The following is a 22,068-nucleotide window of genomic DNA, read 5'->3' on the forward strand; positions in this document are numbered from 1 at the left end:
CATAGATTCATAAAGTTGCTCTAAGGATTCCAGTCTACATGTGTACTTATCACAGTCGACTGTTTTTAACAGTTTCAGTGATGTGTAGAAATCTTATCTCTTTACATTCCTTTACCCTCCCCCATATATATTGATTATCTGAGATGTTGCCTCCAACTACACTGAGACACGAGGCAGTGGTATAATTTTTGCTTCAACCATCCAGTGTAAATTCAAAAGCTTTAGAGCAGAAGTCCATTGTTCTTTCTTCCTTCCTGGTGTCCCAACATCCCTTCTTTTAGCATTTATTTTTTTGTTTAGAGAACTTTTTTTTAGCCATCCTGTCAGGGTACTTCTGCTGGTGACAAATTCTCTTTTCCTTCATATGAGAATGCCTTGACTTCCCTCATTCCCTGAGTAGAATTTTCCCTAGTCAGAGAATTCATGAGTGACAGTTCTTTTCTTTCAGGAGTTAGTAATGTCATTCCGCTTCCTCCCAGCCTGCATGGTTTCTGACCAGAAGTCCACATTATTCAGACTGTTTTTCTTTCCTTCACAGGTAAGGAGCTGTTCCTCTGTTGCTGCTTTCCAGGTGTTTTTATCTTTATTTTGGGGAAGTTTGATGATATGTGCCTTCGCACAGATTTCTTTGGGCTTATACCTTTTGGGGTTCATTCAGCTCCTTGAATCTATAGGTTTATGCCTTTTGCCAAATTTAGGAACTTTTCAACCATTATTTCTTTGACTACCCTCTTATCTCCTTTCCTTCTGGGGCTCCGTCAATGGCAGAAATGTTAGACCTTCTGTTGTATCCCACAAGCTCCTGACACTCTTGTATTTTCTTCTCAGTCTATGTTCTGTTTTTCAGACTGGGTAATTACTATTATTCTATCTTCACGGTTTCTTTCCTTTCTCCTCTGTTCTGCTGTGGAGCCATCTATTGAGCTTATTCTGCTTCTTAATTTTAAAAAAATCTAAAATATCTATTTGATTCTTCTTTATACTTTGATTTTCTTGCTAAGACTTTTTACATTTCCATTTGTTTCAAGCACATTCATAATTGCTCATCAGAGCATTTTTTAATGATGGCTACTATACAATCCTTGTCAGAAAATTCCAACATCTTTGTCACCTTAGTGCTGGCATCTGCTGACTGTGTTATTTTCAAACAAGCTGAGCTTTCCCTGGTGCTTGCTATGATGAGTGACTTTTCATTGGGTCCTGCACATTTGAGGTACTGTGTGCTGAGACACTGGGTTGCATGTCAATCTTTGATTTCACAGTTTGACTCCTCAGATCCCACATGGGTAGACAAAGAGGGCACTGCCCATAACTTTTGGGGTTGCCAGGTTCAGCTTCACCACTGCAGCCCAGGGGATTTTAACACAATGGGAAAACCTTGGCTGCTTCCCTGATTCCTGGGGGTTTGATTCTTGGGACTGTGGGGTGCAAGGGCAGGGGGTGAATTTTCCAGAGGCCACAGCCCCAGAGAGGACTCCCATCCTTGGGAACATCATCTGGACCAAGCCAGAGATTGCGAACTGGAGACCTTGTGGCTGGGCTCTTCTCACTGGTGTGTCTTGTTTACTCAACACTTGACCAAGAGTATATCCATGCTTTCCACAGTTACCCTCAGCTCACTGCCCACTCCAGCCCTAGATTCAACCTGCTTTACTCTTTACATCCAGCACCTACCTGGCCCCCAAAGTCATCTGAGTTTGCCGTCCAAGGGCAAGGCAATGCTGAGCCCCCTCCAATGGTCTTGGGAAGTGTCTGTGGAGTGGTGGGTGGGGATATCTGCTACCGTGTATTCTGTGCAATGTAGTGTTGATAGAAGCCTGGCTGCATCCCCAAGGCCAGGGGAGAGCTGGTGACAGATCTGAGCCCAGACTGGTCAAAGCTGGCACAGAGAGGTACAGGAAGCCTGAGGAGGGCTCATGGGTGGGAGGGGCTGTAGTTAGAGAGGCTTTCTAGAGGAGGGGGAGTTAGGAGCATGGGCCTTGAAAGATGGAAGGTAGAGACGGGGTTACTCCTGGACAGGGCACGGCATGTGGAAAGGCCTTATGTGTGAAGGCATCTTTGGAGCAAGAATCTTAGCACGGTGTTTTGGGGGGCCCAAGATGGCAGAGTAGGTGAAAGTTATACTCACCTCCTCCTAGGACCAAACAAAATTGACAACTAAAGTATATAGCAAACAACCTGAATAACCAAATGAAAACTAGCTGAACAGAAGTCTTATAACCAAGGATTTACAGAAGACGCCATATCAAGATTCGTAGGAAGGGTGAAATGTGAAAAGTGTTGGTGCTGGACCCACACTTGGCAGTTGCAAATCCGGAGTGGTATCTCAGCTGCAAAGGTCCACCCGAGGAGTGTGGAGTCTCAATGCCACCTGGGCACCAGGGCAGGGAAGAGGAGCCCACATAATACCTGGCTATGAAAATCAGTGGGGATTCTGTCTACCAGGGAGAGACAGGGGTCTGCTAGAAACCCAGGTGCCCTCTTAAAGGGCCAGTGTACAAAATATTGTTTGTAGCCACTCACCCTGGGCTCTAGTAGAGGGAAGGCAGCTTAAAGGGTTGTGTGAGTTTGGGGACAAGGCTAAAGGGACAGCTGCCAAGATCCCTGTACTGAGGCCCTCACACATGCTGCCCATAGATGCTCTTTTTCCAGTCAAGCACTCCCCTCCATACAATAGCAGCCTAAGGAAATGCACTAGCCCCAGGCTCCCAACTCCCTGTGGCCCTGCCCTACCAAACTTGTGCCCTGAAGAGGTGTTTTCTGGATGCCACTAGCCTGGGACCAGCAGTTCCAACTTTCTTGGAAGGCTCTTAGGAAGATCTGGGAAAGCTCTTAGGAAGATCCAGGTATCAGAGAGGAACAAGAACAGACTGAGTTCTGTGGTCTAGGGCAAGGACCATTTTTCCCCTCTTGCTGATCATTGCCGCCCCTTGGCAGGAGATCCACTAGCCCCATCCTCCCAACTCCCTAAAGCCCCACTGTGTGGAGTTCTAGCCCGTGAAGGAGTCAGCTGGCTGCTAGCAGCCGGGGCTGACAGTGTAAACTTTCTTGGAAGGTTCTTGAGGAGGTCTGGGCAGACTCGGGGGAGTAGAGACTCCGTTTTGTGGCTCTAGAGCAAGGGCCATTTTTTCCTCGCACACTGGTACCACCATACCTGTGTCCTCCCTCCACATGGCCAAATCTTGGTCTGCTTTAGCCTTATGAACTCTGCTGGCCTCACCCTGACAGCTCTCTGAGAACCAGTCCCATCACAAAGGTCCTCAGTCCCAAATGGGTGTTGGCTGACTTTTGCTGAATGGTCTCCGACCAATTACAACTAATGAAATTGAAGAAATAATAATAATAATAATAATAATAATAATAATAAAAACTGTCAACAAACAAAAGCCCTAGACCAGATGGCTTCACAGGTGAGTTTTACCAAACATTCAAAGAAGAACTAACACCCATCCCTTTAAAACTATTGCAAAAAAAATTCAAGAGGAATGAAGACTCCTAAATTCATTTTATGAGGCCAGCATTTTCCTAAATCCAAAACCAGATAACGATACTACAAAGAAAGAAAACTATAGGTCAGTATCCTTGCTGAGCATAGATGCAAAAATCTTCAACAAAATATTAGCAAGCTGAATTCAATAATACATTAAAAAGATCATACACCATGATCAATTTGGATTTATTCCTGGGCTGCAAGGTTGGTACAATATCCATAAATCAATTAACATGATATACCACATAAACAAAATGAAGGATAAAAATCATACTATCATATCAATAGATGCAGCAAAAGCATTTGACAAAATCCAGTACCTATCCTATCTAATAAAGAGTGAATATGCTAATTGACCCTCATGCCATGACAAAGATGGCAGTGCCCACAGCCAATGAGGAGGGAATATGATAATTGACTGCCACACCCTCAAAGATGGCAGTGCCCACAGCCACAAGAGGGTGGTGCCCAGTCCCCTCAGCCCCTCCAGGGAAGCAGGTGCGGCAAGACCAGGCCCGCCCCTAGGCAGGCCCGGCCGTTCCGTGCACCTGCCTCTGGAGTCCTCCAGTCCCCTCAGCCCTGCAGCTGCCCAGGGCCGGCCCGAGGTGCAGGCAAGCCTTGGATGGCGGCTGCCCAGCTGACCAGGGCTGGCCTGAGGTATAGGAAAGTCTCAGATGTCGGCTGCACAGCCGCCCAGGGCTGCCCGAGGCTCAAGTAACGAGGGCCAACCGAGGTTTGCGCTGCCAGCAGTGGCAGCAGCAGAGGTGTGATGGGGGCATCGCCTTCCCCTGATTGCCAGGTCACCTCCTGCCCCTGAGGGCTCCCGGACTGTGGGAGGGGGCAGGCCTGGCTGAGGGACCCCCCCCCCCTCCAGTGCATGAATTTTCATGCACTGGGCCTCTAGCTTATAATAAAAACTCCCAGCAAAGTGGGAATAGAGGGAAGATACTTCAACATAATAAAGGCCATATATGGCCAATGCACAGCTAACATATTCAATGGGGAAAATCTGAAAGCATTTCAAAAACAAGACAGGGATGTCCAGATTTCACCACTCTTATTCAACATAGTACTAGAAATACTAGCCACAACAATCAGACAAGACGAAGAAATAAAAGGCATCCAATTAGAAAGAAAGAAGTAAAATTGTCATTATTTGCAGGTGACATTATACTATATATAGGGAATCCTAAAGATTCCACCAAAAAAGTACTAGAACTGATAAATGAATTCAGTAAAGTAGCAGGATACAAAATATCTAGAAAATGTTTACAGTTTTATATACCAACTAGCTTTCCCGTTGCAGGAAAAAATCCTGCAATAGGATTTCCTGCTGCACTCTACCCTGCCTCCGTTCCTCCCTTGTCCCCCGCCTCACCTTCTCCTCCAGCCCGCCCGAGTTTCCCTTCGCCCCTGGCCCCGCCTCCACTCGACCTTTATCACCCGCCTCGCCTTCTCCTCACCTCCGCTCCGCCCGCCCCGCCTTCTCCTCCAGCCCTCCCTCGTTTTCCTTCACCCCTGGCCCCGCCTCCGCCCCGCCCTTGTCACCTGCCCCACCTTCTCCTCCAGCCCACCCGTGTTTCCCTTTTCCCCCACCCCGCCTCCACCCCGCCCTTGTCACCTGCCCCGCCTTCTCCTCCAGCCCTCCCGTGTTTCCCTTCACCCCCGGCCCCGCCTCCGCCCCGCCCTTCTCCTTCCCCCGGCCCCGCCTCCGCCCCGCCCTTCTCCCCGGCCCCGCCTCCACCCCGCCCTTCTCCTTCCCCCCGGCCCCGCCTCCGCCCCGCCCTCCCCCCCCCTTGCTTGCTTCTTCGAAGCTTTATTCCCTTCTGCAGCTGTTGGCTTCTTTGGACGCTGTCTTGATATGCAAATTAGCCGCCATCTTTGTTGGGGCAATTTGCATACTCATCCTGATTGGTTGGTGGGCGTGGCTTGGCTGGTGGGCGTGGCTTAGGTGTAGCGAAGGTGCGGTCAATTTGCATATTTGTCTATTATTAGATTAGATAATGAACTGCCAGAAAAGCAAACTAAGAAAACAATCCTATTTACAATTGCATAAAAAATAACTATGAATAAATTTAACCAAGGATGTAAAAGACTTATACTCAGAAAATTATAAGACACAAAAGAAAGAAATTGAAGAAGATAGATATAAATGGAAGCATATACTGTGTTCATGGATAGGTACAACAAAACAAAACACAGAAACTAGACCACCTTCTTTTTAAAAAATATACTAGGCCCGGTGCACGAAATTCTTGCACTGGAGGGTGGCCCTCAGCCTGGCCTGTGCCCTCTTGCAGTCCGGGACCCCTTGCTCTTTACTGCCTGCCTGCTTGCTGCTCCTTACTGCTCAGCTCACTGCTCCTTAGTGCTCCTGAGTGCTGCTGCAGATGCGGGAGAGGCTCCCGCCACCACTGCTGCACTCGCCAGCCATGAGCCCAACTTCTGGCTGAGCAGTGCTCCCCGTGTGGGAGTGCACTGACCACCAGGGGGCAGCTCCTGCATTGAGCATCAGTGCACATCATAGCAACCGGTCATTCTGGTCATTCCGCCATAATGGCTTAGGCTTTTATTACATAGATATTTTTATTGATTTCAGAGAGGAAGAGAGAAGGAGAGATAGAAACATCAATGATGAGAGAGAATAATTGACCAGCTGCCTTCTGCACGTCCCCTACTGGGGATCGAGCCTGCAATCCAGGCATGTGCCCTGACCGAAAATGGAACTGTGACCTCCAGTTCACGGGTTGATGCTCAACCACTGAGCCACACCGGCTGGGCTAGACTACCTTCTTACATCATATAAATGAATAAACTCAAAATGCATTAAAGGCTTAAATGTAAGACTCAAAACCATAAAACTCCTAAAAGAAAACAAAGACAATAAAATCTCAGACATTTCTTGTAGTGCTATTTTTTTCCTGATATATCTCCTCAGGCAAGGGAAACAAAAGAAAAAATAAAAGGGACTACACAAACTAAAAATGTTTTGTATAGTAGAGACACCATCAAGAAAATGAAAAGACAACTTACCGAATGGGAGAAGATGTTTGCCAATGATACTCAACAGCGGTGGGGGCCCACCATGGGGAGGAAAGAAACACTCGAATCTACTTTTGCTCAAAGCTGAGTGACTAGAATGCAGAAGTGGCCCCTGGAGCTGCTCCTGTGTTGAGAACTTCCCCCCCAAATCCTGACCAGAGTCATTCCTAGGAATTGTTCCGTGCCATCCAGCAGCCCCCATGCCCTCCTGAACTGCTTGTCCAAACAGAAGCAAAACCACAGAGGAAGCCCAGAGAGGGAAAGCCCAAGCTGTCCACTGACTCATTTACCCCAGGATGCCTGGTGTGAATCCAGCGGAGTCTCTTGCCTCTCCATCTGCATTGGGGCGGCCTCCTTGGAGGGTGCTGTCAGGACACACACACTCAGGCATGCGAAGATGAAGAGCTCCCTGCTAAATTCAGGGCAGACGCCCCTGGGTTAGACAGAGCAACTGTTGCACTGGGCTCATTGGAGCAACAGCTATTTCCCATTTTCTCAACCAATTGCCTGTTGGGGGTCTTCTCCCCATGTTCCTATTGGATTGTTGTTTTTTCCTTACTGATTCTTGGGAGTTCCTTCTATATTCTGGGAGTTCCTTCAATATGCACCTTTTGTCAAATATATGTGTGTTGTAAATATCTTTTCCTAAATCCTGGCTTGTCTGGGCATTCCCACTTTTATAACTCCTAATGAATTCTAATTTTAATGAACAAAAACAACCAGTTGTAAGGTAGTTAAATTGATTCATATTTTCCTCTCTTTATTTATTTTTGATGCTTTGTTGAAATCTTTTCTAGCCCACAGTCATAAAGATAACTGCTCCGTTGTCTTCTGAAAGTCTTGTGGTTTTCTTCATGGTGCTTGGGCCTATGGCTCTCCTGGAATGGATGCTCGCATGTGATGCTTGAGCGTTGTATAACCAAACTGCCATCTTGGAAAGACCTTGCCTTTGCCATATGGGGAGTGGACAGAGCGGTGATATGAGCAGGAGCAGGGGGCAGAGTGGGGATGTATGGAAGCAGTGTAATCTGCTGTAATAAGTTTTTGAAGAGAATCCATGGGGCTCAGGGATGCAGGGGCCCTGTCGGGGGGGAGGCTATTCAGTGAACACTGGGTTCCTGGTTGGGCAACCATAGTATGTGAGGGTGCCATGTTAACCATGAGCTGGCCAGCACCCAGAGTCCAGCATCTCTCTTGAACCACCCCAGGGACAGTGGAGACAGAGGGCTGGACCCCAAAAGTGTGGCCCTGGCTCTTGGGGACTGTTGAGCACAGAGTGAGAAGGAGGGCCTTGAGCAGTGCCCGCCTCACTGGCTCCACAGAGGACAGGGTAGCAAGAAGCAGACAGAGAGATGGGGGACAGCCCTGGTGCCCACACAGGCATGGACATTTTCTCAGGCCCACTGTGGTGCTAACACCCATGCCTCCTCACCACCACACTTCTGAGGGGGATCTCCAACTCCATCTCAGGAGTGAGGAAAGCAGGGCTTGGAAATAGACGGGACTTGCTGCACATTAACCACCCGTGTCAGAACCCACACCCAGCTGTGTGGCTCAGAAGTCCACAAGGAAGGGAGGTGCTTGGGTCCGGTCTGCTGGTTCATGTGTGTGCAGTGTAGCAGAGTGGCTGAGTGGAGACCACAGACTACGGAGCTCGACTGCCGGGGTAGCCTACCAGCTAGGCAACTTGGGCAAGTCACTCCATCTCTCCCACCTCACTTCACTCATCTGTGAAATGTAGCAGAGTCCTGTGTTGAGTCAGTGCTAGATCAGTGCTTATTCAACAAAATAGTAAATAGGATTTTTGAAAAACATGCTCACCCTCATTCAGGGACATGCAACTTAAAGCCAGAGTGAAAAACCGTGCCTATCACCAGATAGACAATGATTCCAGAGTGACAAGAGTGGGTGCGGATGGGGGCTACTGGGGCCCTCCCAAAGTGCTGCCAGGACTGCAAGCCTAGCTGTCATTTGGGAAACTGTTTTGGGTTATCCACCCAAACTAAACACACACCACCCTGGTGGCCTAACAGTCCACCCCAGGGTCTAACTGCTGCCAAGAGCCTACAAAGATATATCCACAACAGCTCCCTGCACAGTGGCCCTAAACCAGGGCGCTGGTCCATCAGCAGAAGGGATGACCAGTACCACATGTAAGGACGCTACAAGCCGAGTGAACAAACTGCCCATCAGCAACCCCACTGGGACGGGTCCTCACGGCAGGCAGATCTCCTTTCTGTGATGCCCTACGACAAGCACAGCAAAGCAACAGACCATACTGAGATGCTCAAAGGAAACCAAGAGAAGGATGGATTAACCCAGAAATAGGATAGGGGCTGCGAGAGGGGAGGGAGGGGGATGAGGCGGGAGAGGGATGAGGTGTGAGGGATCCCTTGGCCAATCTAAGTCCTTACCCCGGGCTGTAGCTGTTTTCTGTGGAGATGACAGCGAGATTCTCACCAAGCATGAGCATGGAGGTACTCTGCTGCTGTCATCCACCCGCTCGCCTTCCCACCAGGAGGCTCTCTGGCCCTATCGGTTCTGTTAGATTCACTCCAGAGCCTCTCCTCGCCTTCCCTGGGGCATTGTGCCAGGAGGCCTCCCCAGGTCCCCATCTTTGGGAGGTTTTCAGAACGTGCAGGCCGCAGGGTGAGCCTTGTCACCGGTTAATGCAGTCTGCCCCCATGCTGGGCAGCCCGCGGGAGGCGGGGGAAGGGTCCGGGATAGCCCGGATTCCCGTCCCACCACGCCCCCACCTCAGGACCCTGGGACTAAACTTTCCTCCAGGGTCGCAACCACATCCGCGAATGCGCAGCTGGGAGTGGGGTGGGCGGGTCTTGCGGCCCGGCCGACAGAGGGCTCCGTTTTGCTCACTGGAGAGAGTACCCATCCCACCTAAGAGTTGCGGTCGCGGAGGCCAAGAGCCGAGGACACACGGAGCCTCACGACCCTGGACAGGGCGCTTTCCCTCCTCGGGCCTTGGTTGACCCTTCCGGAAACGAAGGTTGTGCTCCCACCCCAGGCCCACGGAGGCCGGGCCCTGTCCCTGGAGACGCGGACTCAGGACAGCCCACACACGGGAGCTACCCGGGACGTCCTGCGCGGCCCCCGCATGGAGCCATTTAAGGCCAGCAGCTGCATCGCTCTGAGAAAGCGCGCAGTGGGCCCAGGAGGGCGCGCGGCGCGGGGCAGAGCGCCCCCTGGAGGCCGCGGGTGGCCCCGCCCCCATGCCGGCCCCGCCCCCGCCAGCCCCGTCCCGGCCTCGGGCCGCGCAGGCGCATCGCGTGGCGCTCCGCGGGCGGCGAGATCGAGGCTGGTCTGCAGCCGCGCGGCGCTCGGCGCCCCATTCATGCTGGGCAGCGGCGACGCGGCCACGCAACGGAGCCGGGGTGCGGCGGCGGCCTGGGGCTGGGCGGCCTGCGCGGCTGGGGCGGCCCCGCGGCTGGGCAGGCGGCGGCGGCGCGGGCGGCGGGGCGCGGCGATGGCCGGTGGCGGGGCGTGCCCCGGGGCAGCCGGTGAGTAGGGGCGCAACTTTCCCCTCGGCGCGGCGCGGCGCGGGGGCGCGGGGTCTCAGCGAGGGCTCCCCGGGTGGGAGACGCCCTCGGGCCCGTGGCGGCGGCCTCCGCTGGGCAGCGGCGTGCGACCGGGCGGGCAGGGGGTGTGCGTGGGGAACTGCGGCGCGCGTGTCCGCGTGTCCCTGCGGCTGCGGCCCGTCTCCCGCGTGTGTCCGGGCGCGGCCGCGGCGCCGGCGCTTAGCTCGTCGTGTCCCCGCTGGCCCGGAGTCGGACCCGGCCCAAGGCCTCGCGCCATTGGCCTTTTCCCCCGGCCGGGCCCGGCCCGCGGAGCTTCGGGAGGCAGCGCTCTGTGCGGGCGCCGAGGCTGGGGCCGCGCTGCCCTCTCCTCAAAGGCAGGAAAGAAAGTTTGCGGCGGCCCCGCGGGGAGGGCCCTTGTGGGTGCCCAGGCCGCGCCCGGGGCTGGACCGCGGTCGGACCTCGGGCCGCCGGCAGGGCCGGGCCGGGCTAGGCAGGCCCCGGCAGGGCCGCGGGAGCCGGAGGAGGGCGTGCGGGGCTGCGCCCCCAGTTGGCCCTCAGGGCCCCGGGGTGGAAGCTGGAACCGCTTCCTCCGGACCCACGACCCCCCCCTCCCCCCGTTGCTCTCTCTGGCCTGGGGCGCCGGGAGATGGGTGCTATGTCCGCCCAAGGCCCGCAGGGCCGCGCACCCAGGCTGGGAGGGGGCGGTCGCCCCGCTCGCTCGGGCCTCCTAGGACTCCCCCTCTCAGGGCCTCTCCAGGGTCAGCCTGCTTCCCTCGGAGGCTTCCGATTGCTTCCTGAAGGGTCCGGGCCTGGTGTGCACCATGGCTGGGGCAGCGTGGCTGATCGCGGGCTGCCTCTGGGAAGGGGAGCGGGGCTCCAGGGAGTCCCCTGCCTGCTGTGAGATCCAAAGTGCAGTCGGGGAAGGGGGGTGAGAGGGGCTCCAGTGACTGCTTAGAGCCCGGAGCTGCCATTCCTCTTTTGTGGGGTGCTGGGGCCACGCCCCTTGAAAGAAAGGGGTGTGTGTGTTGGGGGTGATATGGACAATGCCTTTGCTCCCTGGGCCTTAGCTCGGGCACCTTCTTCTATGTGCTGGGGCCGGTTTTCTGGGTCTGCGCAGGAAAAGGGGGGTAGGGCTCAGCCTTTGCTCCTCGCCCCTGTGGAGCACCCTCAGTACCCTTGGCTCCCTGTTGGTTTTGGGGTGTACAGGAGAGACCAGGTGTTGCACCAGGCAGCCAAGACTCTGCCCAACCCTTGAGGAACAGCACCCAACCCCAATGCTAGAGGCAGCCCATTCTGCTTCAGGGCCAGGCTGCAATGCAAGTCAGCCTGGGAGGGTGGCACAGACAGGCCCAGCAAGGGCATTTCAGGCAGGTGACGGCATGGACAGAGGTTTCACAAGCCCCTGTGTGTTGAGGTGTGTGCTTGGGAGCGGGGGACAAGTGAGATGCCATGGACAAAGCAGATAACCCTTTTCTGGCTTCCTGTGGCCCCGAGGTCATTGCCTCTGTGTTTGGGTCTGCCAGGAGGAGAGGGTACCACCCCCAGGGAAGGCCGAGTGGTGGGCACTTTTTCTGAGAAGCAGGACTCCAGTGCCCTGTCCAGATCTCTGTAGGTCTAGGTTCCTAAGGACTGGTCTGTTGTGAGAGCAGGGCATCTCGGGACCACCTCCCGAGGTCCCTGTTAGGGGAGGTGGGGTGGCAGGCAGCTCTTTGTCCTGGTTGATAATGGTGAACCACCGGGTAAGATGGCAGTATCGTCTCAGTCCCCTCCTTGCTCCAAACTGTCCAAGCCCCAGAAGGACCCAAAGCCAGGGATGTGGGGCTTGGGCTCTCCCTCTGTGAAGAAGGTTCTGAGTGAGTGAGGGTCTTTGTTTCTCAGGGTGAGGAAGAGTGGTGGAGGGGCCACTGGGAGAGGGACAGGGGACATTGCTCTCTGTTGCATAGCTGAGCCTGTCCTGCCCAGGAGTGGAGCATGCTGTGCCAGGCCTGTCTGCTTCTGTCCTGGCCTCTCTCTCCCTTGCTCACCCCCAGTTGGCACACCCTATACCAGTTCAGCTTCTCCCTCCCGTCTGGCGCTGACTGGGCCCCAGGAAGCTGCAGTCATTCTCACTGCCCCCTCCAGGAGGTTCCACCCCAGGCCTTTGCTCTTGCTGTCCAACACCCAGGACACCTCCCCCACCAGCTCCCACTGTGCCTGGTCCTAGAACCGGTGAATGGGCTCCATGGGGAGCTTCCCTAGGCCACAGTGGCTGGTTCTGCTCCCTCCCAGCAGCAGGGCACAGCATGTGTGGTGCTCCCTTCCCCTGGCCTAGCATGGTCCTCCCCAGCACCCAGGCAGCTTCGGAATGGATGCTTTTTTTCCTGGGCAGACCAGAGGTATGTGGGAGTCCCAGCAAGTCTGCTTGCTATCCAGATCTCTGTAGGAGCGTGGGAATCCGTCCCTGTCCTGCCTGGACTAGCTGGGTGACCTTGGTCTGTCTGAGCCCTGGGCACTCTATCTCTAAGATAGGAGAAGTGACTCAGACAGCTTTGCTGGCCCTTAGGAGATGGTGGTCATGAGGGACCCAGCCCTGGGTCCTGGATCCCCTTTTCCTGGCTGGCAGCCCCATCCCATTGGCCTGTCCCTTCTCTTCCCTTCTGGGCGTCCTGGATCCCCTTTTCCTGGCTGGCAGCCCCATCCCATTGGCCTGTCCCTTCTCTTCCCTTCTGGGCGGTCTCTGTTGTGGGAGAAGAGGGGGGATGAGCCCATGGGGTGTGGGCCCAGGGTTTGGATGGTGGCTTCTTCAGCTGAGTCTCTCCTGTTTAATATAAAAAGTAGGGCCCGTAATTGCATTAAGATGTGTATAATTATCCCGGAGGAGGGGAGAGCCCAGCCCCTGGTAATTGCAGGTCTGCTTTGAACTGATAAACGGTGAGTGATTCATGTTTTCTTTGGAGTTCACATGCACTCAGCTTTCAGCCCAGGCCTTGCTGCCACGGTGAGAAGCCTTTTCTCTGGTCTGCCTTGGGCTTCTGAGCTGGGGGCAGGGAGTAGAGGGTTGGGGACTCCTCTCCTGGCTGCCAGCAGAGGTCCCTGGTGACTGTAGTTCTTGGGGCTATGCCTGGGCAGAGATCCTCAAGGAAAGGCAGCTGACATCCTGCTAGGAGGGTCCTGCAAGGCAGCACAACCTGGTTTTCTTGTTAGTGGGATCCTGGCTAATGCCTCTCTCCTCCTGAGCCTCAGTTTCCCTACCTGAGCAGTGGGTGTGGGCATTCACTGGGCAGAGGGTATGAGGAGAGGGAGGACAAGGTGAGGGAGCCGGTCCTGCTCTGTCCAGGACCCATTCATTTATTCATTCATTCATTCACAAGTATTGGCTCCTGGGGTCAGCTTTGGGGATACCGTGACAAATCACAGAGCTAGGCCCTGCTCACAGGGAACTGTCATTCTAGTGGGGAGAGTGTCTGGGAACAATAAGTAACAAAGCCATTAGCAAGTCTTGTGCTGCAAGTTCAAACTGGGTGACTGGCTGTGAGGGAGCAGTTGCTACCTTATAGCTAGCAGGTTAGGGGAGGCAGCTGAGACAGAGCAGGGGTGTGGGAGCAAGGGACAGCAAGTCCAAGGGCCCAGGGGAAGGCAGACATGGTCTCTGGGCCTTGTCTGGCAGTCAGCTGCCCTGTGCCCAGCTCCCAACATGATCTAGGCAGGGGGTCCTTTGGGCCTCAGCTTCCCAATCTGTAACATGGGGCTGTCAGGCTATGTTAGAGGCATTCTCTGGGAGCAAAGGATGTGTGCAGCTCTCGCCAGCCCCTGCCTGCAGCTGGTGCTCAGCATCTCTGCCGTCATTCTCCAGCCAGGAGTTGGGTGAGAGGCCCCAGCACATCTGGCCGAGCCGGGGTAGGGCCCTTGCTGGCATGGAGAGGGTACTCCTGCTGGTGGCACCTTGTGGGGGTTCCCTGACCTTCCCCTTTTACCCATGAGAAAGAAACTGTTGTCATTCCCATTTTACAAATGGAGAAATGGGGCTGCATGGCTACAGCAACAGAGTCTGGACTTAAACTGGTACCTGACTGCAAACTTCTGGGCTGGGGGAAGATGAGACTTTTCCAGAGAAAGGGGGGTGCCATAGCAGAATTGGGGAGGGGGGGCTGGTGACCTTAAACGTGGTTCAGAAAAGTGGCCTGGGCTACTGGGTGGAGACTGGGCTGTAGGTGGACATGAGCAGAGGGGGCCAAGTGCTGTGGTCATCCACGTGGGAGAGGGGTGGGCAGATTAGGGGAGGTTTAGGGGGTGAGTGTGACCTGGGGATGGAGGGTGAGGATCATGGGCATGCCTGGGCCTGTTATGAGAGTGGGTGGTGCTGGGAGCATGATGAGGTAGGGGAGGAGAGGCGGGTAGAGGTGAGCCTCGGGGCTGGCCAGACTGGGGTCTGGGTTGGGGTAGAAGGGCTGAAGGTTGTGGGGAGAGCAGAGAGATAAGGTTCAGGGAGCCTCTGTTCTCTCTTATCTTTGAAGGAATTTCTCTTTACTTGGGGTTGGGTTAAGGGTTTTGAAGGGGAACTCAGAGGCAGTTCACTAGGGCACCTGGGAAGGGTTAGGTGGGGGGCACCTGGGAAGGGTTAGGTGGGGGGGCATGTGGGAAGGGTTAGGTGGGGGGCATCTGGGAAGGGTTAGGTGGGGGGCACCTGGGAAGGGTTAGGTGGGGGGCACCTGGGAAGGGTTAGGTGGGGGGCACCTGGGAAGGGTTAGGGGGGGGGCACCTGGGAAGGGTTAGGTGGGGGGCACCTGGGAAGGGTTAGGTGAGGGGCACCTGGGAAGGGTTAGGTGAGGGGGCATGTGGGAAGGGTTAGGTGGGGGGCATGTGGGAAGGGTTAGGTGGGGGGCATGTGGGAAGGGTTAGGTGGGGGGCATGTGGGAAGGGTTAGGTGGGGGGCATCTGGGAAGGTTAGGTGGGGGGCACCTGGGAAGGGTTAGGTGGGGGGCACCTGGGAAGGGTTAGGTGAGGGGCACCTGGGAAGGGTTAGGTGGGGGGGCACCTGGGAAGGGTTAGGTGGGGGGTACCTGGGAAGGGTTAGGAGGGGGGGCACCTGGGAAGGGTTAGGTGGGGGGCACCTGGGAAGGGTTAGGTGGGGGGGCACCTGGGAAGGGTTAGGAGGGGGGCACCTGGGAAGGGTTAGGTGGGGGGCACGTGGGAAGGGTTAGGTGGGGGGCACCTGGGAAGGGTTAGGTGGGGGGACATCTGGGAAGGTTAGGGGGGGCACCTGGGAAGGGTTAGGTGGGGGGGCATGTGGGAAGGGTTAGGTGGGGGGCACCTGGGAAGGGTTAGGTGGGGGGACATCTGGGAAGGTTAGGTTGGGGGCACCTGGGAAGGGTTAGATGGGGGGGCACCTGTTGGCTGGGGATGCGGATGGTAGATGAGAGATGCACACAGCTTGGTTTCTGGATCAGTCTTCAGAGTACAGGGGCTTGAGGTCCAGTAAGGGGCTGGCCCCGGAGCCAGGGACCCAGATTGCCCTCTGCCCTCCCATATGTCCTTGTCTGCTGTGGGGGTAGTGCCTGCAAGTAGGATTGTCCAGGGCCTGCAAGGGAACACTTGTCCCCAGAGCCTTGAGTAGAGGCTATCACCCACCCTGGGAGCTTGGAGTTTGGGGGACTTGCCCCTAGGACCTGGGGAGGCTCTGAGTCAGGAGGGGATGGCTCCCAGTCTAGACCCCCAAACCCTTCTCACCTGCCTCCTCGTTCCTGAGTCCATTACTTTCTTCCACCTGGCTGGCAGTGGTAGGCCTAGGGATTCATGGTGCGTGTCTGGTAGCCAGACAGGAGTCCTGTGCTACATGTTGGGGTCACAGGCTTGGTCTTGATGACTCCTGGTGCTCCCCTTGCATTTGCAGGGTTTTAGGCCAAAGAGGTGTCCTCTCTGCACCTCTGGCTTCTCCAGGGTGAAATCGTGCCTGTGGAGGTGGAGGATGGGATGCCCCAGCCTAGACAGGCACACCAGAGAGCTCAGCAGCGTGTCTGCCCTCTAGGGGTAAGGTCTTGCCCACACTCACACCTTCTCTCACTGTTCTCCCCACAGGGCTGAGGCTCCTGGCCCCGTGATGCACATCCCTGCAGGACCTGAGCACCGAGGCCTGAGGCCCAGGCCTGCCATGCCACTGCTACGTCTGAGCCCGCGGGTGCTCCTGATGCTCTTGCTGCTGCTGGGGGTCATTCGGGCAGTGGCGGGTGCCACTAGGGCTGGCGGGGGTCGTCAGCCTGTCTTCCGCACCTTCTCAGCCAGCGACTGGGGCCTCACCCACCTGGTGGTCCACGAGCAGACCGGCGAGGTGTATGTGGGCGCGGTGAACCGCATCTACAAGCTGTCGGGGAACCTGACACTGCTGCGGGCCCACGTGACAGGCCCTGTGGAGGACAACGAGAAGTGCTACCCACCGCCCAGCGTGCAGTCATGCCCGCACGGCCTGGGCAGCACCAACAATGTCAACAAGCTGCTGCTGTTGGACTACGCTGCTAACCGCCTGCTGGCCTGTGGCAGCGCCTCCCAGGGCATCTGCCAGTTCCTGCGGCTGGACGACCTCTTCAAGCTGGGCGAACCGCACCACCGCAAGGAGCACTACCTGTCGAGCGTGCGTGAGGCGGGCAGCATGGCAGGGGTGCTCATTGCCGGGCCGCCGGGCCAGGCCCAGGCCAAGCTCTTTGTGGGCACGCCCATCGATGGCAAGTCCGAGTACTTCCCTACGCTGTCCAGCCGCCGGCTCATGGCCAACGAGGAGGACGCGGACATGTTCAGCTTTGTGTACCAGGATGAGTTCGTGTCGTCACAGCTCAAGATCCCTTCAGACACACTGTCCAAGTTTCCGGCCTTCGACATCTACTACGTGTACAGCTTCCGCAGTGAGCAGTTTGTGTACTACCTCACTCTGCAGCTGGACACACAGCTGACCTCGCCCGACGCTGCCGGCGAGCACTTCTTCACTTCCAAGATTGTGCGGCTGTGTGTGGATGACCCCAAATTCTACTCGTATGTCGAGTTCCCCATCGGCTGCGAGCAGGCGGGCGTGGAGTACCGCCTGGTGCAGGACGCGTACCTGAGCCGGCCTGGCAGCGCCCTGGCTCGCCAGCTAGGCCTGGCTGACCATGAGGATGTGCTGTTCACCGTGTTTGCTCAGGGCCAGAAGAACCGTGTGAAGCCGCCCAAGGAATCAGTGCTGTGCCTGTTCACGCTCAGGGCCATCAAGGAGAAGATCAAGGAGCGCATCCAGTCTTGCTACCGTGGCGAGGGCAAGCTCTCTCTGCCCTGGCTGCTCAACAAGGAGCTGGGCTGCATCAACTCGGTGAGTGGGCACTCTGCCTCCTTAGGGTGGCTGCTCCCGCCCTGCCAGCCTCACAAACTGCACAGCCTTGGCTCCGTGTGACCCCATTCTCCTCTGAATAACAATGTGCCACTTGCCCTGTGCCAGGTGCTGCCGCTTGCCCATTGTTTCCCAGAGGGTAGTGGTCGGCCTCAGAGCTTGCTTGCAGCTCTAGGCTGTCCTCTTCCTTTAGGAGGTGTGTGGGGGGAGGAACAGGACATGTCCTTCAGTCCACAAGTCCCTGTTGGACAGAGTACTGACCACGTGCCTGGCACTGTTCTGGGTGCTTGCTGGCCCCTTCTAGTCTCTATTTTACAGATGAGATCTCTGAGGCGCAGGAGATGAGGCACCAGACAGCATCTCCCCCCACAGTACCCTGTCAAGAGCTCTGCTCACCCTTGTCCTGGGTGCCTGGCCATGTGGGATTTGATGACACCAGCACTGACATTGGGGCTGCCTGAGCACATGGATACGGGGAGCTCAGTAGCTGGCAGCCATAGCTCCTGTCTCTAAGCCCTGATGGGGCCGGCCTGGGACCAGCTGCTTTTGGGGAGCATTTCGTGTGCCCAGGTGGTAGCAACAAGTTTTTTTTTCCAGAGGAAGACACCAGGCTTAGAGGGGAAGTTGTTCAGGGTCGCAAGTGAAAGAGCCGGGAATTCACCCAGGTTGGGGACTTCCAGAGCCAGGCCTCAGCCCCACTGCTCCTGCTGCCTGGGATTTGCTGGGTGGCCCAGAGAAAGCCTAGCCCCACTCTGGCCTCAGTTTTCCCATATCTGTAATGGGCAGGTGGGATGGTGAGGGCCCCCTTCTCATGTCCAGTGCAGTGGGGCCTCGTGACAGGGCCACCCTCCACATCAAGGCTCTGGGTACACTAGACAGATGCATCATTCATTCTCCTCTTGGCCTTTCAAGGAAGGCATTCTGTCTCCACTGTACAGATGGAGAAACTGAGGCTTGGAGGGGCAGTGCCTGCTGAGGTCACACTGTGATTTCCATTCCTTGTGCCCATGGCCAGGTCTGCCCCTTTCCTGGGCATTGTTCCCACTTCCTCACATCCCCTCCAGGACCCCAGCCCAGCCCTGACCTTGCCTCTCCTCCTGCCTGTCCCCTTCTGGCTCCCAGCCCTGGTGGTCCTCTCCCCCTACAAACCTCAGACTCTGAGCCTGCTACCCAGGGGACCAGCTATCCCCTTTTGTCCACCTAGAACCTGCCTCGTTCACTCTGCCCTCCTCCCTCTTGCCTTGGAACAGCCCGCACATTCCCTGTCCTCTGGTCTCCTCTGTAATTTCACACTCAGTCACCTCCTCAGCTGGGCCCCTCCCCTTGCCTTTTGGGTTGACCCTTGTCTCCTCTCTTGAATAAAACCCTACAAGACAGTATGTGGTCCACAGCCCCCTCCAGGGCTGTCCCCTGCCTCTGTGTGGCTATCACTGGGATAGTGGGCCTGGTCCCTGGTTGGCTGCTCCCTGACCTCCCAAGCTGCCTCCTCCTTCATGCCTCCTGATCCAGAATGGGTGAGGCCTGTGTGTAGTGTGCATGTGAGAAATGGGTCTAGCCTTGGGCCTGCTGGGCCTCAAGGAGCCTTGGTTTCTCCATCTGTCGAATTGGTTCCCACTCTCAGATCTGTGTGGGGGTGCCCTGGGCCACATCCCTTCTGTATGGCCGTATGCTTGCCTAGGAGGACCCTCCGTGAGTCCCTTCAGTTAGTAGAGCTGGCTGGTCCTGGCTTTGAGGCCCCACTCTCAGGGAGAAGGTGTTTGGGGCAGGCTGGGCAGCCTAAAGTCTCACCTCTCTTCTCCCACAGCCCCTACAGATCGACGATGACTTCTGTGGGCAGGACTTCAATCAGCCACTGGGAGGCACGGTTACTATAGAGGGCACGCCCCTGTTTGTGGACAAGGAGGATGGCCTGACCGCCGTGGCTGCCTATGACTACCGGGGCCACACTGTGGTATTCACTGGCACTCGAAGTGGCCGCATTCGAAAGGTCAGGCCTGGGAGTGGAGGTGGGGGTGGGATAATGGGGTGGATGGAGCTGGGGGTAGGAGACAGCATTGCTCGGTGGCCTGGAGGCCAGATCCAATGTGTGAAGAGGTGGGGGCGCCGCCCCTGTGTTAGGCCCAACAACCATGGGGACTCAGACAAGGGGTAAGCGTGGGCCAGGGTGCCTCAGTGGGCCCCTGCCTGCCTTCCCTTGCTCCTCCTGTGGGTCAGTGTTGCATTTGATATTGTAAAGGCTTTGGCTGGACGGATCAGGGTTTGTGAGAGGCCTGGCCATCCCACCATCCTCCTGGGGCCTAGAGATGCTGGCCCTGCTTGCTGAGGACACACGATAACTTGGGAAGTCTGTGTGTGTGGGTGGTGGGGGCAGGCACACCTTCCTGGGCCCCCTCCCCTCCTGGGGATCCAGTGTCTGCTGAGGTCGCCCTCTGCTGTGTGGGAGGCTCACCCCCCCCCCCCCCCCCCTTTGAGGAGGCAGCAAGGGCAGGGCAAGGGTAGTGCCCCTCACCCCCACCTGCCATTGGCTGGGTGAGTGGAGTGTGGTAGCTCACTGCAGAGTGACAGGGACCAGCTCCAGGACCATCTTCTGGGCTTCTCAGGACGAGAATGGGGGTACTGTGGGGCAGGGCCTGTCTGGTACTTCCAGGTTTCCTCCTTACCAGCAAGTGTTGGGCTGAGCGGAGCTGTTATGGAACTGGGCTGGGAGGCTTCCTGGAGGGGCAGGTGGAGTGAGCCACCTTGTGGGTCAGGCTGACTTGGTGGGACCCGGGCCTGCTGTGGAGGAAGTTCCCAGGGCGTCTGTAGAATGGGGGTGAGTGCAGGGGCGGAGTCTGGCGAATGAAATAATAGCTGTCCCGTGGCCTCCTGCTGACACAGCTCCCTGCTGTGCACCATGGCTGGGGGCTGGGCTTGCCTGTGCTCTCAGCTCCCATGTGGGGTATGGAGGAGAGGTCTCCCCATGTCTGCATGGTGGGAATCATGTTCCACTCCTCACAGACTCTGTGACCTTGGAGAAGGGACACCCCCGACCCCAGCTTTGGGCTGCTGACTGAAGACCACCCTGGGGTGCTGAGGATTTCTGTTCACAGTGACTGTGAGGCTAAGTGCCTGTCCAAGTAGCTAGTGGGGACGCAGGGAGGCCAGTGCAGACCCTGCCACCTTCCGTGTAAGCCCCTGTGCCCTTGTGTTGAGGGTACTGCCTGTGGCCTGAGTGTGGGGCCCTTTCCCTCCCCAGGGGTGAGGCCCCCACTCAGCATTCACTCCTTCCTGCCCCAGGGAGGACACACAGGGCTAGGGGAGCAGGGGAGAGGGCCATCAGAGCTCTGTGGGGTGTGTTGCACAGGTTGTGCCAGGAAGGGGCCAGAGAACCTCCCCTTGAGGTGGGTGCATGGAGTGCTGGGCGAGTCCCTTGGACACATTCCACATGGTGTCCCAGAGCCTGTTACCCAGCAGGAGGGCAGGCTCCCGAGACTGGGAATGCCTCTCTCAGTCTTTTGATGGCTGATGGCTGGCAGGCAGCTGGCTGAGGTGCTCTCTATGCCCACAGACCACCCTGCAAGTCTGGGAGAACAGGTTAGTCCAACCCTATTCTGCCCGCCACCCCCCCCATACATACACTCCTCACTCTGTGCCCCAGGGCCTCTTCTGGGTGGGATCTGGGTGGGAGCTTTTGAGTCCAGTTAGTCCTGCTCTCCTGCCTCTCTGACCACTCCCACAGAGGAGAAACTGAGACCCAGCATGTGGACTGTGGAGTTGGACTTGGGCCCATTAATGAGAAGGGGCTTAATTGGGCATTGGGAAGCCACAGCCAAAAGTCCCCTTCTTCCTTTCCTCACCCCCCGCATCCCCCAACCCGCCATACCTGTTTTACAGAGCCCCAGGGGTACTGGCTCTTTTCACCCATGGACTCATCAGCTGGGCACCACACACTGCGCATGAATGGACAGTGCCCTTTCTGTATGTGGGGTCAGTCATGTCCAGGCCGTCCGCCCAGTGGTGGCAGTCTGCAAGTTTGGGGATCCTGTTGCATTGATTTCGAGGCTCTCAGAAGTGTGCCCCTGCCTCACTCCTAGACTTGCTACCTGCACCCCTTCTATCCAAATGTACCTGCCCCAGGAGAGGGCGGCTCAGTAGGCTGTTGCATTGCTGTTCACACCCCTGTCTTGTACAAATGGCTGAACGTGGTGTGCTCTCGGCTCTCCCCCTCAACAGCTGTGTGACCTGGAGCTGGCCAGTCCAGCTCCTCTGAGCCATGGTTTCCTGAGTGCAGCCTGAGGAAGGAGAGAGGATGTGCAGGCAGGCCAAGAGCCTGGTGTGCTCCCACTCTCACTTGGGACATGCAGTGAGTGCCCGTGTGCTGGCGTCTCAGTGTCCTCACAGCAACCCTTTCATCCGATTGACAGATGAGGAAACTGAGGCATGTAGGTGGAAGTTGCAGGCATCCAGGGTTATTGGCTCCAGGGTCCTAGCTGTGACTTCAGCCTCTCTACCTTTTGTATGGGTCCCTGGAGGACAGGAAATGGGGGCCCCTACTTCAGTGACCCTCTCCCACTCTGAGTAAGCCTAAGGTGGCCCCTCTCCCAGGGACACCTCCCTCCGCCCTCCCGCCCCCGCCCCCCTCCCGCCCCACCTGCTCCTGCCCTGAGTTGCCAGCCTGCAGGGTTCTTTCTTTC

The 22,068-nt window shown here is 56.5% G+C and overlaps 1 protein-coding gene across 1 annotated transcript in view; it reads left to right on the plus strand.

Moving 5' to 3' along the window:
* Positions 1-10,031: 10,031 nt before the first annotated feature.
* Positions 10,032-22,068, plus strand: part of PLXNA1 (plexin A1) — a 54,362-nt gene continuing 42,325 nt past the window's right edge. The window contains exons 1-3 of the mRNA XM_054723814.1: positions 10,032-10,047; positions 16,120-17,377; positions 19,200-19,382. Coding sequence (XP_054579789.1) covers positions 16,142-17,377; positions 19,200-19,382 — 1,419 coding nt within the window. The 5' untranslated portion in view covers positions 10,032-10,047; positions 16,120-16,141. The remainder of the gene's footprint in view (positions 10,048-16,119; positions 17,378-19,199; positions 19,383-22,068) is intronic.

This window comes from Eptesicus fuscus, chromosome 12, assembly GCF_027574615.1.
Source record: "Eptesicus fuscus isolate TK198812 chromosome 12, DD_ASM_mEF_20220401, whole genome shotgun sequence".
Classification (NCBI taxonomy): Eukaryota; Metazoa; Chordata; class Mammalia; order Chiroptera; family Vespertilionidae; genus Eptesicus; species Eptesicus fuscus.